This window comes from Camelus ferus, chromosome 11 (genome assembly GCF_009834535.1).
Source record: "Camelus ferus isolate YT-003-E chromosome 11, BCGSAC_Cfer_1.0, whole genome shotgun sequence".
NCBI classification, from domain to species: Eukaryota; Metazoa; Chordata; class Mammalia; order Artiodactyla; family Camelidae; genus Camelus; species Camelus ferus.
In genome coordinates, this window is record NC_045706.1 from 62,000,697 (window position 1) to 62,016,159 (window position 15,463).

Consider the following 15,463-nt stretch of genomic DNA (forward strand, 5'->3'; position numbering starts at 1 on the left):
GAACTCACAGAGGTGGAACTGCATCCACTGTGAACACATGAAGAATGAGGCTGCTATAGTGGGCCCCCCCTCCCTTCAAGGGTGCATGTTAACAATGGGGCTTCCATGCTGACCTAGGCTCCTTCCTGTGCAAAGCCCAGGTTGTAGCCTGGAGCACACTCCAGCTCGTTCAGGCTGTCTCCACACAGCCAGCTCCAATCCTCTCCTTGGGTCTGTCCTCCGAAGCCTGAGTTTCAGCACCCAGCCACCACACGCATCAGCAGATGTGTGTCTCAGGCTGGGGAATGCAGCAAGGTGGCACAGACCATCTGTGCTGGTCTCTCTCTGTTCTGCCTGCCACAAACCAGCTGCTACACTCTCCTCTGAGCCTCTGAAGCTCCTTTTTCGTTCCTGGCTGATCTCCCCGCCAGTGAAGGGGCTTCCTAGGGTAAGGGAAACTTCCTCTTTCACAGTTACCTCCTAGGGGTGCAGGTCCCATCCTGATTCCTTTTTTTTTTTCTTTTCCCCTGTTCATCCTACTTGGTTATGTGGTGATCCTTCTTGCCATTTTGGCTTTTATGAGATCTGCCAGATTTCAGTATGTATTCTGTGAGGATTATTCCACATGTAGATGTATTTTTGATGTATTTGTGGGAGGAGGTGAGCTCCACGTCCTTCTATTCTGCCATCTTGTTCTGCCATCTTGATCCACCTTCCTCTGTAGAATTTTTGAGTGTACTTCTTTCTATAGCTTTCAGGGTACTTGCTCTAGTTACTACATAATGAATACATAACTTATCACTGTCTACCGATGTCAACATTTTACCAGTTTGAGTGAAGGGAAAACCTTACCTCTGTTTATGCCCTTATACCTTCCTATTATAATTGTCTTTTTTCCTCTAAGTACATTGAAAACCACAACAGCTAGAATTTTTGCCTCTACAAACATAATTTAGAAAATTCAATAGTAAAATGTACTGTATTTATCTATATTTTTATTCTTTCTGTTCTTCCTTCCTCATGTTCCAAGTTTCCTTCTTTTATCATTTCCTTTCTGTTTCAAGAACTTCCTTTAGTCACTCTTTTAGGGCAGGTCTGCTGGAAACAAATTCTTAGTTTTCCTTCATCTGAGAATGTCTTGATTTCCTCCCTTCATTCCTGAAGCATGTTTTTGCTGGGTATGTAACTCTGCACTGACAGTTCTTTTCTTTCAGAACTTGAAAAGTGTTGTGCCCCTTCCTTCTGGCTTTCATTGTTCCTATAAGAAACAATTGTAATTTGAATTATGTTTATCTTACAGGTAAGATGTCATTTCTCACTGCTTTCAATAATTTTTCTTTTTCTTTGGTTTCAGAAGTTTGGCTATGATGTTTTTGTGTGGATTTTTGTTGTTGTTGTTGTTGTTGTTGTTGTTTATCCTGTTTGGAGTTCACTCAGCTTCTTGAATCTGTAGTTTTATCTCTTTTGACTAATTAGGAAAGTTTTAGAAATTATTTCTTTGAATACTTTTTCAACCCCTGCCTTCTTACTTTCTCCCTTCAGGAACTCCAGTGACATGAATGTTACATTATTTGTTATAGTCTCAAATGTTCCTGGAGCCCCACTTATAACTTTTCAGTTTATTTTCTCACTGTTGTTCAGATTGCCTAATTTCTGTGGTTTCATCTTTGAGTTCACTAATTCTTTCCTCTGTCCACAGTCTTTTCTGTTGTTGAGCTTATTCGTGGAGGGTTTTTGTTGTTTTAATTTCAGTTATATTTTTTAGTTTGAAAATTTCCATTTGGTGTTTCTTATATCCTCTATTTCTTTGTTGAGACCTTCTGCTTCCTTGCTGAGACTTTTTCGTTTATTTCTAAAGTGCTCATAGTTGTCTTTTGAAGCATTTTTATGATGGCTGCTTTAAAATCCTTGTCAGATAATTCTAACATCTTGGTATTGCTGTCTGTTGTTTGTCTTTTGTCATTCAAATAGAAATCTTCCTAGTTCTTGGTATGAGTGATTTTTCATTGAAAGTTGAACATTTTGGATATTATATTATGAGATTCTGGATCTCATTAAGTCTTGTGTCTTAGCAGGCTTCCTCTGAAACCTATTTTCTTGGCCTTAGATACTGCTCCAGCTGGGGAGCAAGACATTGCCTCATTACAGTCAGATGGAGATGGAAGTTCAAGTTCTCTTCTCTCCTTAGCTGACATACAGTTGTCACTGCTGGGTGGAAGCTGGGAGTCCAGGCTCCACTGTAGGCTATGGTGATATAGTCCTGGCTAGGCAGGGGAGCATGCTGCTACTCCTCTTTGTGTATTCTCCACTGACAATGCAGGATGGTGGGTGGAAATGCATGAATGGCCTCAGTTCTGCTGAGAAGTGGTCAAGAGTCCTGTCATTTAGGACTCCTCTGACCCTGCCTAATGGGAAGGGGCAGAGCACCTAACAGGAAATGGTCATGGAGCCCTGTCAGCCCCAGGTGGAGGTAGAAGTCCAGTGCTCCCATGTGTCCTCTACTCACACTGCATTGGGAAGAGATCCCCTTTACCACCTGACCTACTGGGGCACTTTGTTATAACCTGGGAAGGGTGGAAGTCTAGGCTTTACACATTATCTTTGCTGGCGGGAGGTCTTAGTGTTTTTTTGTTTTTGAGGGTGGGGTTGGCTTAAGTAGATTATTTATTACACAAAAGTTTTTTGCCTTGTAGGCTGCCACTTTCCTAGTCCTTTGACTAGAGAGAGCAGGCTTTTCCTGGGCCCTTCTTTATCTGTACTGACAATTTCCATGTGGCTAACCACTATAGGATATATGAACAGTAAGAAAATCCAGAGAACTCATCACTGTATTATTGTTCCTTGGTTCCCAGAATTCCCCTAGTCAGTCTGCTTTTTCTCCTCCTCCTTTCAGAGTCTTGTGTTTGTTTTATATATCATGTTCAGGGCTTTTAGCTGTTCTTAGCAGGAAGAACAGGGAAAAGTTTGTCTACTCCATCTTTTGGAATAAGAAGTCCTTTCTCTATTATTTTAGTGTGTGTGTGTGTGTGTGTGTGTGTGTGTGTAGAGGGGGATAATGTCTTTTAGAGACATTGATTCACAGGTGAAATGCAATGTCTGGGATGAATTTCAAAATAAATAGGGTGCGTAATGAGTAGGAATACAGAACAAGCGATTAGCTATGAATTGAAAATTGTCAAAGATGGGTGATACGTAACTGTATGGAGGTTTATTGCCCTACTTTATTTCTCTGTGTCTAAAATTCTTTCAAAGAAAACCATTGCCTGACCACCCAGTCTGAGTCATATTACAGGCTCTGGTCTGTGCTCTCCACTACAGCATAAACTTGATAATCAGGACCCAGCCCATCTTGGTCACAATTACAGCTCCAAAACTTAAAAGTGACTGGTACATAGTTGGCACTCTAATACCATGTTTCCTTAAATATAAGATGCTATAGATTATATCATACCTTTATTTTATGTACCATTAAAAAATACTTCAAAGTATGATATACCATCAATTTTTAGACATATTTGGATTTCAGATGCTACAATGTGAAAAAAAAATGTTCACTTTGGAATTAATGAAATATAGTATCTGTGGAATAAATGAATACTCCCAAGTACTGTGAGGTCAAGATTATGATGAAGATACTTCATACATACATATTCAGGAGCAGATCGGTGTATATTTTTGAGGGTACTAGTAATTCTACAGTGAATAAATTTCTCTCCAAATATTGAAATTTTATGCCCAACTTTATAGATTATTGTTACAAATCTTAATAGAAAATGCAACATTCTGACATGATAGTCTCCAACTTTTTACCACCAAGGATCCTTGTATTATTTTATCCCCAGGGTTCCTGTATTTTGAAATACTTTGATACTGAGTAAAATTCATTTTTTACTTGACATCAAGTAAAAGCTAATTTTCATTTTTCATCTATTAAATGTGTAGTATTCATTCAGACTGAGGCGATATAATTCCAGCTAAAATAAAAGAAACTTGACCTCCTACCTACCCTCTATGGACTCACTATAGTGAAAAGGAACATCTCCACTTGGAAATCTACTTTTTAGCCTCCAGTGCTACTTTCTCAGTATCCAAGAACCAGTGGAATTGAGATGGCAGGTACTCAAGATGGGAAGGAGCTGAATGCCAGCTCCTATATTAAGTCAAGTCAAGAAAAGGCATTTAGGTACTCCACCTCAACCTCTTAAGTTAGGCCATTTGTTTACATGACTCTCCAACAGAGAAAGTTGTGTAAGGGAGTTCAATAGTCTGGTGAACTGACATGGTGCAGGGGTCCATTCAAGTTTCCAGATTGTTAGCATAAGAATTCAACTGCTTTTCCTAGGTTGCATTGAAACAGGGTAGTAAAAAGAAAATGCTACTTGTTGGGTTTTAGATAACTTACCCTCTCTGTGTGCCTCAGTTTAGATCTGAGTGCAGGGGACAAGTCAGTTCGTATCTGTATCCCTGAGCAGAGAGCTCAGTGGTTGCCCAGAGAAGTCACTTGTAAGTGTCTAAGACTTATGAATATGTGAATGAATGGAAGGACACTGCTCCTCAGAGCCTCAAGACATCTTCCCTGATTCAAGCTCTCTAGAGAGAAGATGTAAACTAGGCAAAGGGAGTGAATGCCAGGAAACATGACCTCAGGAACCTGGCAAGGGGAAAAAACTAATGCAGCTAGAATTCTCTTTACCTTTGGAAAGTTCCTTATGCCAGTGACTATCTCTACATCCCTATTAACTAATGTGGAATAACAAATCTATATGCCAAAACTTTCCCCAAATGCCTAAGACACACCATGAATTTTTAAAATGAGAGTAGGCATATTAAAGAGGTGGTGACAAGGGGACGAGAATTTCTTTATTCTCCTCCTATAAAAACCACGAAACATTAGCACAGACCTTTCCTTAGCCCCAGGTTCAAAGTCATAACGTCACAATAACCCTACATTTAAAATAAACAAGAAAAACAAAACCAGGTGTTAGATGAACAGTTTAGGTTGTCCTGTTGGGTAAACCTTCCACTCTCAAGGCTCAGCAGATCCGTGTGAATCTGGTGAGGGGGGACTAAGGGCACTTTGCTCTTCCTGGGCACAGAGAACAGCAGTGGGTCAGTGGATTTTGGCAGTTTGTTCTAATAAGCATCACATTAGGACCCACTTCCTGACCCCAAAGGACAGGATTAAATATTCTGAGCTCAAGTTCTAGGAATGGCAGACAGAGGACTCGGGTGGATCCACAGGGTTGAGAAGGAAGTACAGGCCCTCTTACTCTTTGTTTGGAGCGAACATACTGATTCAGTTCTTCCTTACGTCAGAAGAAAGCCGTGAGCATGCAGCCACACAGACTGGAGAAGACCAAAGAAAACAGGTGACAGTCTGTGCAACTGCTTTCCTTCCTGTTGAAGTTTTAAAGAATATACTCCAACCAGTTCTTGGCTCCATCATATTCCTGGAGCGAGACATCTTACTGTTTGGTTTCCAAAGCAATATTTATTAGTTAAGTCCCTGACATAGCAATCTGGAAGCTGGTTAGATCTTCTTCTTGAGCTCCCTTTTAAATACTGATTTGCCTGCCTTTAATGTCACTTCAACCAGCAAGAAAAGAGATAATTTTTTCAGAGGCCATTTAATGTACCCACTGATAACTAACCATTTGTGATAAAGAATAAGCCATCCCAGGATCTCAGCAGACAACAAGAGCGTCAGAGCCTTTGCCGTGAGATGACAAAGTAGGTCTCCTTCCACAGTGAACTCCTGGAGGTTGAGATGGTATCCCTTACCTCTGGGCATCTGTTAGCCCATTGGGAAAATAGGCTAAAATACGTAAAGCACCTAGCACAGTCCCTAATACACAGTAGGTGCTCCATAAATGTTTCCTGGTCAAGGATAATAGTTGGCATTTATTAAGGACCAACTGCGTGCCAAACCCTACGTTCGTTGCTTTATATATAGTATCTCTCAATAGGTGCTGATAGCCCATTTTCTAAATGGGTTAATAAGTAAGGCTCAGACATTCCGTTTATTTAAAGGTTAAAATGTTAGCTAGGGATATAGCTAGCATCTGAAGTCAGCTTGTCTGATTTAAAACCTCATACTCTCTCCATTACTCCACATCGTTTCCTTAAACTTATTGTACATTTGAGTGAGCTAGACACTGAAAAGCAAGTGCGTTATATTAAAAACCTAATAATTCTACACTAACAATATCCTTTCATGCCCCAATAGATTAAAGAAGGGAAGGGTAAACAATGTGGAATAAAACAAACTCCAAACGAAGAGAATAAAAAGGTGCTGTGAAATGTTTTAAAATAGACACGAATGTTAATTAGATATCTGATTTTTCCCCCCTCTTTTAACAGAGGGCCTTTAAGAACAAAGTAATAATGTTCTCTTCACCTTCCTCCCCACCTCAAAAATGGACATTTGTTCTCTTCACATTCCATCTGATCAAACTGTCCTGATACAAGGATGTACTAGGACAAGTCAGTGGGCAGGTTTTATTCTTGGAAACCCTTCAACAGCAAGAACGGCAGTCAGATAGATGGCCTGGTTGCTCAGCATGTTCGGTACTAAGAGGTGAGTCTTAGATTCTGTGTTCTGTAATATTAGGCTGGATGGTCTTCTTACCTGGATTTAATGATCTCTCTACCGCATGTGCACTTAGTCTTGGGGCTGGATAAGAGGGAAAGAATTTGGAGATAGATAAAAAGAAATGAAATGTGCCATGAATGCTTAACCAAAGCATAGAATGGGTTGGGAAGGAAGAAGACTTTAGTAGCAGCAGAAATAAAGCCAGACACCTTGGACTCAGAGAGATGATTAAAAATCTTAGTTCCTATGGTAAAGAACTTTGTCAATGACAAGTGGCTGCCTTCAGGTGCCGAATTCCATTAACCACTCAATCTCTATATAACAAAAAGAGTTAGAGACACTGGTGGAGGCTCCATTTTTTCCCTGCCAATATTGATACCAGGAATTTGGACTGTCTACTTAAACTCCTTATTAACAGGATTTGACCACCAATAGCTTTTCCTGACTGTTAACTATAAACTAGAACTTCAACAGTATGGTTTAGGATTGCTTTAGAAATATAAATACATGCTTTTGTGATTAAACTCCAGTCTCAATTAACACAAATTGGTATTGGCTTTTATTTTAACTTCCAAGAGTCATTATCATTTATGTTTCTGGGCAGTTTTAAATGGACGCAATTGTAAATAAAGGATTTTAAACAGAGCCCCTGATAAAGCCTAAACCTAATCATTTTCCACAATTCCAGTTTTATTTAGATTTTACGTGCTTGCACAGAGACACACTTAAAGAACATATATTCATATATATATAAAATATAAATGATATAGGAGTTTCTGACAAATGATTTGTTAATGAAAATTTATTAACTATATAACCTTTGAATACCTGAGAAACTTCAATATGTACAAATCACCGCGAAGCTCCCAGTTCCTAAACTTTGGTTATGTGAATATGCTTCAAGCACCAAGGAACAAACCCTAACCCTAACTCAAAAAGAAAAAGAAGCCCAAGAAACAAAAGATCATTTGCGTCTCTTGAATCTGTTTGTTTTTTAAACACCATTTGGGAAATTCTCTTTTATTCTTCATTTCCTTCCATCTTGGTCAGTTTCCAAAAACAGTATCAAGAAAAATTGATCAGGGGAAAAAGGACAGACAAACCATTACAGATAGAGGTGATGTCTCAAACTAACTATTTCTGGAAATTATTCTGTCTTAAATACAAAACTGTTTTAACCTAGGAGACTTGCGTTATGTAACATGTATGGGGAAAAAAACCCAACTCTTAATTTTCAAAAATCAAAAACTCCAACAACACAATCATAACAAGAGTTGGGGATGAAAGGCTCACAGGGAGATCTTGAGCAGACCCAGTTAAACAGATTCTAGAATTTCTGCTTCTTCCCTGGCATCACTGGTATCTGCTGGCTGCAGAGGCAATGTATGTAATATACAGGCATCAAAAAAGAGCTGAAAGGCTGAGCACAACCTTTCATGAAATTTCACAAGAAATCTGATGGGCAAAAAAAGAAAAATCAAATAATGAAGACTGAAACAGAAAAAAAAAATGGAAACAAAATATATCTGAGTCTACTTAAGTCAGGATGGAGGGGGTCTGGATTTACAAACTGACAACTGCATGTGTGTGGAAGGGACTGCATCCTTGCCTACAAATGTGGATTATATACACATTTATATTAAGTCAGTTCTTATGTTTACACCCGACAATTCAAAAAGGATGTTTCTGGCAAGAGGTGGAGGGAGGTTCTGTTCACACGGCTCCTCAGGCCCCAGTCCTTTGTCCTGGCTGGCTGCTGGTCTCTGCACAGGCCTCGACAGCGTGGTATATGAATGGATAAAGCTTGATGTCTGGTCCGGGGGTGGAACAGTTTCTGCATTCTTCATTGTAATATCGTAGCAACAGTTTATACACTTCTCCTGAAGAGTAGAAGGCCAGAGCAGTTTGGCACATTAAGGTGTGTAGATGGATAAAACTACTAAAGAACACTCCGGTTTTATCTTTAGAAATCTACAAGTGTGCTCAAATTTGGCCTTTGAAAATAGAGCACAAATTTCATGAGCCTGGAAAGTCCTTCCTGACATAAAGTTTAAAAATTTATAAAAAGCTTAAAGAAACTACTTATTAGCTCGTAATTGCAACAGGCTATACATAGTCCATCATCTAATCACAATTTGGGAGTTTGTGGCAACTGCCATTTTACATGCAGCTCCCCCGATAGCAAGGCCTTTCAGGGCCAGCTGAGAGACAGCGGATGGAGCACGCTGGCATCTGAAAACATGATTCAGAGTGAGGCCTCTCAGGTTTGAACTTACCCTCCAATACTTTCCCTCTTTCAGTTTTCTATATGCACAAAAGTGAAAATGGACACTGATTCCAGCTTCTTGGCCTTAACTTAACAAGCTGACATACTTTTTCAAGACTGAGGATGAAACTTCGCCAGAAAAAAAGATTCTGCAAATGTTGCCCCTGTAAGACTCTGTCCCTGACCCCCCTACCCCAAAGTCACACTTTTTTTTTTCTTATCCACTGTGATCTATCCTGATTTAGCAAGTGCTCCTCCTGGATGTTGTACAGTCCATCTAGATACCCAGTGTCAAGACTGTCCCCTACTTACCGACAGTCAGTTTCCTTTCAGTAAGGAAAGTGTGCATGCTGTAAATGTCTCTCATCAATTCTGAGTCCCCAAAGGTGAAATAAACTACATCTCGCTCAGCTACTGCAGCTGCCAGTATCTGTATTAAGGCTGTAGCAAAGAGAAAAAACACAGCTATATTATGACACTTCCCATCAAGATACCTTTGGTTCTTTCAACCTGCTAAATTACAGCTGGTGTGCCATAGCTTTATCCTGGATTAAAGATTTATAAACCTAATATATATGTTATTAGAAATGGCAAATACAGGCTGAGTATAAATCATCTAGTTGTGTGATTTTCCAGACATGCTGCTGAGAGTATTATTAAGCCACAGAATTTCTACATACGCACGTCTGTGGGAGAACAAATAAAGGGAGGTGCGTTTGAGGCAGCACAGTCAAGGCACCAAAGTGGTATTTTTTTCACTTATATTAATCTGGAACTAAAGTCTTTGTGTTTGCTTGCTTGATTTGGTTGTTTTATCTTATTACATAGTCACTGGTTTTCTGTATCAAAGGAGTCTCTGTGAGTTTTCTCTGATCAATGTACTTGGGAGGTTCTACTGTTCTCACTGACCCTATAGAAGCAAGCATTCTCCAAATGGGTTAGAGAAGACATCCTCACCCCTCCTGCACTCCCACCACCACCCAATCACTACAGCAGGGAGTGAATGTTACTGAAAACACTGGATGGTAACTCTGGTGTGCTGGAATAGGAAAATCATCGAGAATCACAATCCCAAGGGGTCAAAGCTACAAATCACTGAGCCTGGAGTATATTTCCAAAAATTAAGTTCCTTTATAATGTTCATCTCAATAGACAAAACTTATTTTAAACAACAACAAAACTGAACATAGGTACAATAAGTGCCCTTTTGCTAGTTACATATCTTTTCCCTCATAAAAGGGAGGGTGGGGGTGGGAATCAAACTAAAACATTATGGAGGAGAAATACAGTTTTGATTTTTGAGAGCATGTTAATATTCTACATAGTCAAAACACAAAATTAAAACAGTAAGAACGGGAATGGGCAGGAACCTATCACTGAAAGCAAACTAAAACAAATGAGCCCAACTTCATTTCAAAAATTTAGCACTATAGGGACAGGAAAAAAGAGAGGATGAAAAGTAAGAGCTAATCCAAGTAACTTATGAACACAATATTTGAGTAATATACCCTTAGTCTTGGGCAAGGAGGAAAAACTGCAAATAAGTCTCAGACTCTTTTTACTAGATTTGCTTACCATAGTAGTACAGGTGAAGCAATTCTCAAACCATTTTAAAATCTATTTCAGGACTGAACAAATAATTCTATCTGTTGATATTCACAACATTGTAAAATGACTATAACTCAATAAAAAAAAATTTGTTGATATTGTTGGCAGCTGTGGTTCTCAGTATGGAAGAGGGAACACACAAACATGGAAGGAGGAAAGACAATAACTCTGTGGGAAAGACTGAAATGGAAGGCACTACTGTGTACTTATAGCTTCTAAAATATGTAAGTGTGTGTATGTGTGTGTGTGTGTGCGCGTGCGCATGCATGCACATTTCTTAGTTCTGTCTGCTGAAAGGGCCAAAAAGCCATCTCAGTAGCAAAGAGCACACTTAATGCCCAGATCTTGGTCTCTAATACCATTCCCCCTAAAAGGAGCTGGGTTCCTGAGGGAAACACCTGATTCCCTGGTTGGGATAGGGTAGGTACAAGACGAACCCAGGATGTTTTGTTATACCAGAAAGTAAAGAAGTGCTCAAAAACAGATGAAGGAAAAACTGATAGGTGCTTGTCACAAGGATACAGAAGCCAGTTCCAAGGAGCTCCCGCTTGCAAATCTGGACAAGCTAAGCACCAAAATATGTACAGTAATAAATTACAAATTATCAAAAAAAATAAATTCCTGAGTCCACAATGATAATACATAATAAAAAAAAAAATAGAGGAGAGGAAGACGGGCTCTTGCTCACAGGATAAAGCCAAAGACTAACTGGTAAGTCTGGAGGGAGTGCTAGAACAGACTAATCCACTTTTTGCAACCATCATGGTAAAGACTGGATCAGGCAAAAATCAGTAAAGGATGCTAAACCTAAGGGAAATTTTGTCTTACAGTTTCTTCCTACTTATTAACTACATGGGAGTTAAAAAAAAAAAAAAAACAAAAACAAAAACCTACACAGTGGAGAAATCAGATAATACTTTGATTGGGTGATCAAAATTAACATCACCAATAGGGTCAGATGGCCATCAAGTACCTCCTGACACTATCACCCATGCAGTGCTCTAATCAAGAATCCATAACCTCCATCTACTCATGAGGAAATAGCAGATAAACTTGAGGAATGTTACATTCGTCAAACAGGTCAATGTCATAAAGACGAAGGCTGTGGAAATACTCCGGATTCAAAAGGAGGCTGAAAGACATGACAACTAAATGCAATACCTGACCCTGGACCCTGGACCAGAAGGCAAAAAGGCCAGAGACGGTTTGACTAGGGCACCTGACAAAACTGGAACACAGGTAAGTAGGTAAAAATATTCTATCAATGTACATTTATGAACTTCATAACTGTAATGTGTTTGTAAACAGAATAGGAAAAGCATACTGAAGTATTTAGGAGAAAGGGTATAATATATGTAACGGAAGAAAAAATTCAGAAAAAATTATGTATGTGTGTAATACACAGGCATATATGTATATATACACACACACAAAGAGGTGTTTGTTTTTACTTTTTGTAACTTTTTGTGAATTTGAAATTACTTTCAAATAAAAAATTTGTACAAGCTATGTAGGAAGGAAAAGTATTTTTAAGTTGAACGAGTAGATTTGATATAGCTGAGTATCCCCAGATTTGGGAAAGAATCTAAGACATAATACATGTGAGATTCTAAAATACCAAAGCATTTCCTAATTTCCAAACTAATATTTATTGAGTATCCACAACATGTGAGGTACCATGACTAGACCTCATTAATCTCAGAGTGTTCAAAGTAAGTGATCTCAAAATAGAGGTAAGTTTTAATTAAAACCACTCAACCAACTTATGCATACGTTAAAGCTTTGGTACACTCATTTTTTTTAAAAGGTTCCTAATTGACCTAGACTACATATAAAAATGGAAACTAATGAATCATCATCTTCCTCCACCAGGAGGTATCACTTCTTATCTTTTAGTGTGAATGAAATTTGGTTTTATGTATTTCCTATTTTCAAAAAGAGAGAGAGAGAGAGAGAGAGACCCAAAGAAAAATCCTTTAATCCTATTTCCTCCTTACATATAGAAATACTAGATCACTGGTCATCTGCCATTCATTTATCAAAATAAAATATGAATAAAAACATGTAAAATTTATCTCCCTATAGAATTTATTTTTGAAATGCTTCACAGGCCATTTTTGTCCCTGTGGAACTGAACTTGACAGATCCTAGTAAGAGAACCACTTTACATTACAATCTTGATTTCACATGCATATTTGTTGGGTGCACCTGGTGACAGAAGGGTGTGTCAGACAAGCTGGGGCTGGTGACGGGACACCTGTGCTCAGGCCTCGCCCTTCTGCTAGCTGTCTAGCTCTATGCCTTTGGCCAAGTCACTCTCTTGCCTGCATTTTCCCCAATGAAGGAGCTGAATCAGATGATCCCTAAAGACCCTTGCAGAGTGCAGAATTTCACAACCTCTGTTGTAATTTTTCTCCTTGCATTAGATATTAGAATATAAATACATAAATGAAATTTTCAGAAATATAAGTTAATCTTGACCCTAGAAACATCAATACGCACTAACAAAAGATTATTTTATTTTAAATAGAACTGTCTTCAGACATCACTATTTACAACATCGCCAAGATCTCTGCAAATCTAGAGAATTATGTCTCATGATTTAAGTGAACACTCTTAGATGAGGATAAATCACAAACCTAATAAAGTGTGTGGACTGAGTCCAAGTATGATATAAAAGCATCAAATTCCAACTTCAAGCACAACTAGGTGCCAAGATAATCACTTAAATTAACCTGCAGGGAGCTTGGTTTTAATTTTCTTCTTGGCATCAATCTTAAGCTATGATAAAATTTCAGATAAATATAAAAAAAATTCATAATGTCCTCCTGGAACAAATGAACCCAACGAAAAATGAGTCAAATTATGCTCTTGGGCACCAGTCCTGGTTTGAAGCCTAGCACTGCCACTTGCTATCCTTGTGACCTCAGGCTGGTCACCTCTATGCCCCAGTTACATCACCTACAAAAATAAAAATACCTAATACCTAACAGGCTGTTGTGAGCTAATACATGTAAGGAGAGTGCTCAGTACAACACAGAATGCACTCAACATGTTGTCCAATAATAATAATAACTTCAAAACCACATACTGGTTTTTGAGGAAGACAGGCCAAGTCTGAATGTTGGTTCTGATGTTTATTAGCTGTCTCTCTTTGGGGCGGTTTTATTAGCCTCTCTGCAAAACCTTGGTTTCCTCATCTCAAAAATGAGGCTACAAATGGAAGGGTAACTGCGACACTAAAGGAAAGAATGCAATATTTCTCTAACCTGGCAGATTTGACTGGCTGGCAACTCCCAGACAGTTAAAAAAAAAAAAAATGTCCAAAGCCATTTCCCAAATCCATTAACTCAGTGGCATCTCCGGAGTGCTGATAATAGCCATTCTACTCGCTCCAGACGATCGGAATGCACTACCATACAAGACCCCATTCTCGGCCCTGGGCCCACAGAAGAGGGCAACGCAGAAATGTTAAGGAAAGAATACTGTTACTCAAGTGTGAGGGAACAAGATTGAGAGAGAAATGGAGAGTGTGGTGTGTTCTGGCAGAAGGAAGCAGTGATGAGGAACCCGTGGGAGACAAAGTGAGTGACCTGGCCCATTCTTCTGTTCCCCTCTCTTCCCTTTTTTGTTGACAGTCACCCGTTTCCCACTTCCACCACTAGACCTCCCACGAACCCCAGCCAAAGGGACGGCTAGGCCAACACAGCATGGGAGAAAGTGATTTATCAGCACTGTCCAAGTTCCAACCTTTCCCAGATTAATGGTTTTTCTGGAATTTAATTATTTTGATTCTAAATAGCAAAATAACTAGTAAAGACGTTATTTACATTTGATATAAATGGGACATAAGGTATGAAAGAAAACAAATTTATAAGAAGTGTCTATACTCTAAGAAAACTTTTCACTTAATATAAATATGCAATAAAAATCCACTGGAAATCCTCTTAATCTCATTAGGGGATGTGTCTATTGTTTTACTGACTCCCTGGCTACAATGATTTAGTCCAAGGGGTGGAAAAGTGACCTAAGTCGGTCCACTTATGAGTATTTCCACAGAATTTTTAAACTAAGGAGTCGTTTTCTCCTCTAGGGTCACTCAACTGCAATACTGTAAGCCTGGAATTCTTTGGTCCCAGCAGAGATAACCAACAGCAGTAGACGAGAATAGGTGATCATCTTGAGAGAGGCAGGCAGGAGAGGAACCGACAGACAAGAGGGAGCATCTGAGACAAGGCTACTCCGCCTTTCTCAGCCACACATGCCAACAATCCCCTCTCAGTCTGAAGTAATAAGGTATGTTAGTGTCTCCTGTAACTGAAGATCCTAATACAGAACTTTTTTGTAGGGAGGGTGAGTGGGGAGGTAGGGGGAGTGCAGGAGAGAAAGGGGAATCTTTGTGTACTAGATGCCTTGTAATTATGGCAAGCTAGCAATGGCATAATCTTTCACAAATCAGGTAATAAGGGTATGGAGACGTACAAAAGATAAACACGGAAGGAAGTGGGACAAGAAACTGACAAAAACATAATAGAAACAGCAAGGTCCTACTGCAAAGCACAGGGAACTATACTGAATAACTTGTTAATAACCTATAATGAAAAAGAATATATATCTGTATAACCGAATAACTATGCTGTACACCAGAAACTAACACAATATTGTAAACCGACTATATTTCAATTTTTTTACATGTGGGGAAAAAAACAAGAGAAGGAACTTTGGAGCATGATTCAATTCCTTCAGAAAGTAGGAAGGCAAAATTAGAATACAGGGTCTGATCTAGTAGGTATAGAATCTAACAGACATGATGCAAGTTCTACACCCTTCAGAGACGTCTTTTCAAGTGCCAACATAGTATCTATAACAACTGACTCTGTTAGGCCACAAATGGAAACTCGAAAAACTCCAAAACATAGATATAATATTATCTATACCCTCTGATTACAATGCAATAAAATTAGAAATAAGAAACAAGAAAAATAATTTGTTTTAAAAACCAACCATTTAGAAATGGT

At 38.9% G+C, this 15,463-nt stretch overlaps 1 protein-coding gene across 4 annotated transcripts in view; it reads right to left on the bottom strand.

The window, feature by feature from the left end:
- Positions 1-7,107: 7,107 nt before the first annotated feature.
- Positions 7,108-15,463, bottom strand: part of PARG (poly(ADP-ribose) glycohydrolase) — a 109,267-nt gene continuing 100,911 nt past the window's right edge. For all 4 annotated transcript variants that reach the window (XM_014562648.2, XM_032491682.1, XM_006188777.3 and 1 more), the window contains exons 17-18: positions 9,150-9,278; positions 7,108-8,451 (exon numbers count right to left, since the gene is read on the bottom strand). In XM_014562648.2, the coding sequence (XP_014418134.2) occupies positions 8,297-8,451; positions 9,150-9,278 (284 nt within the window). In that variant the 3' untranslated portion in view covers positions 7,108-8,296. The remainder of the gene's footprint in view (positions 8,452-9,149; positions 9,279-15,463) is intronic.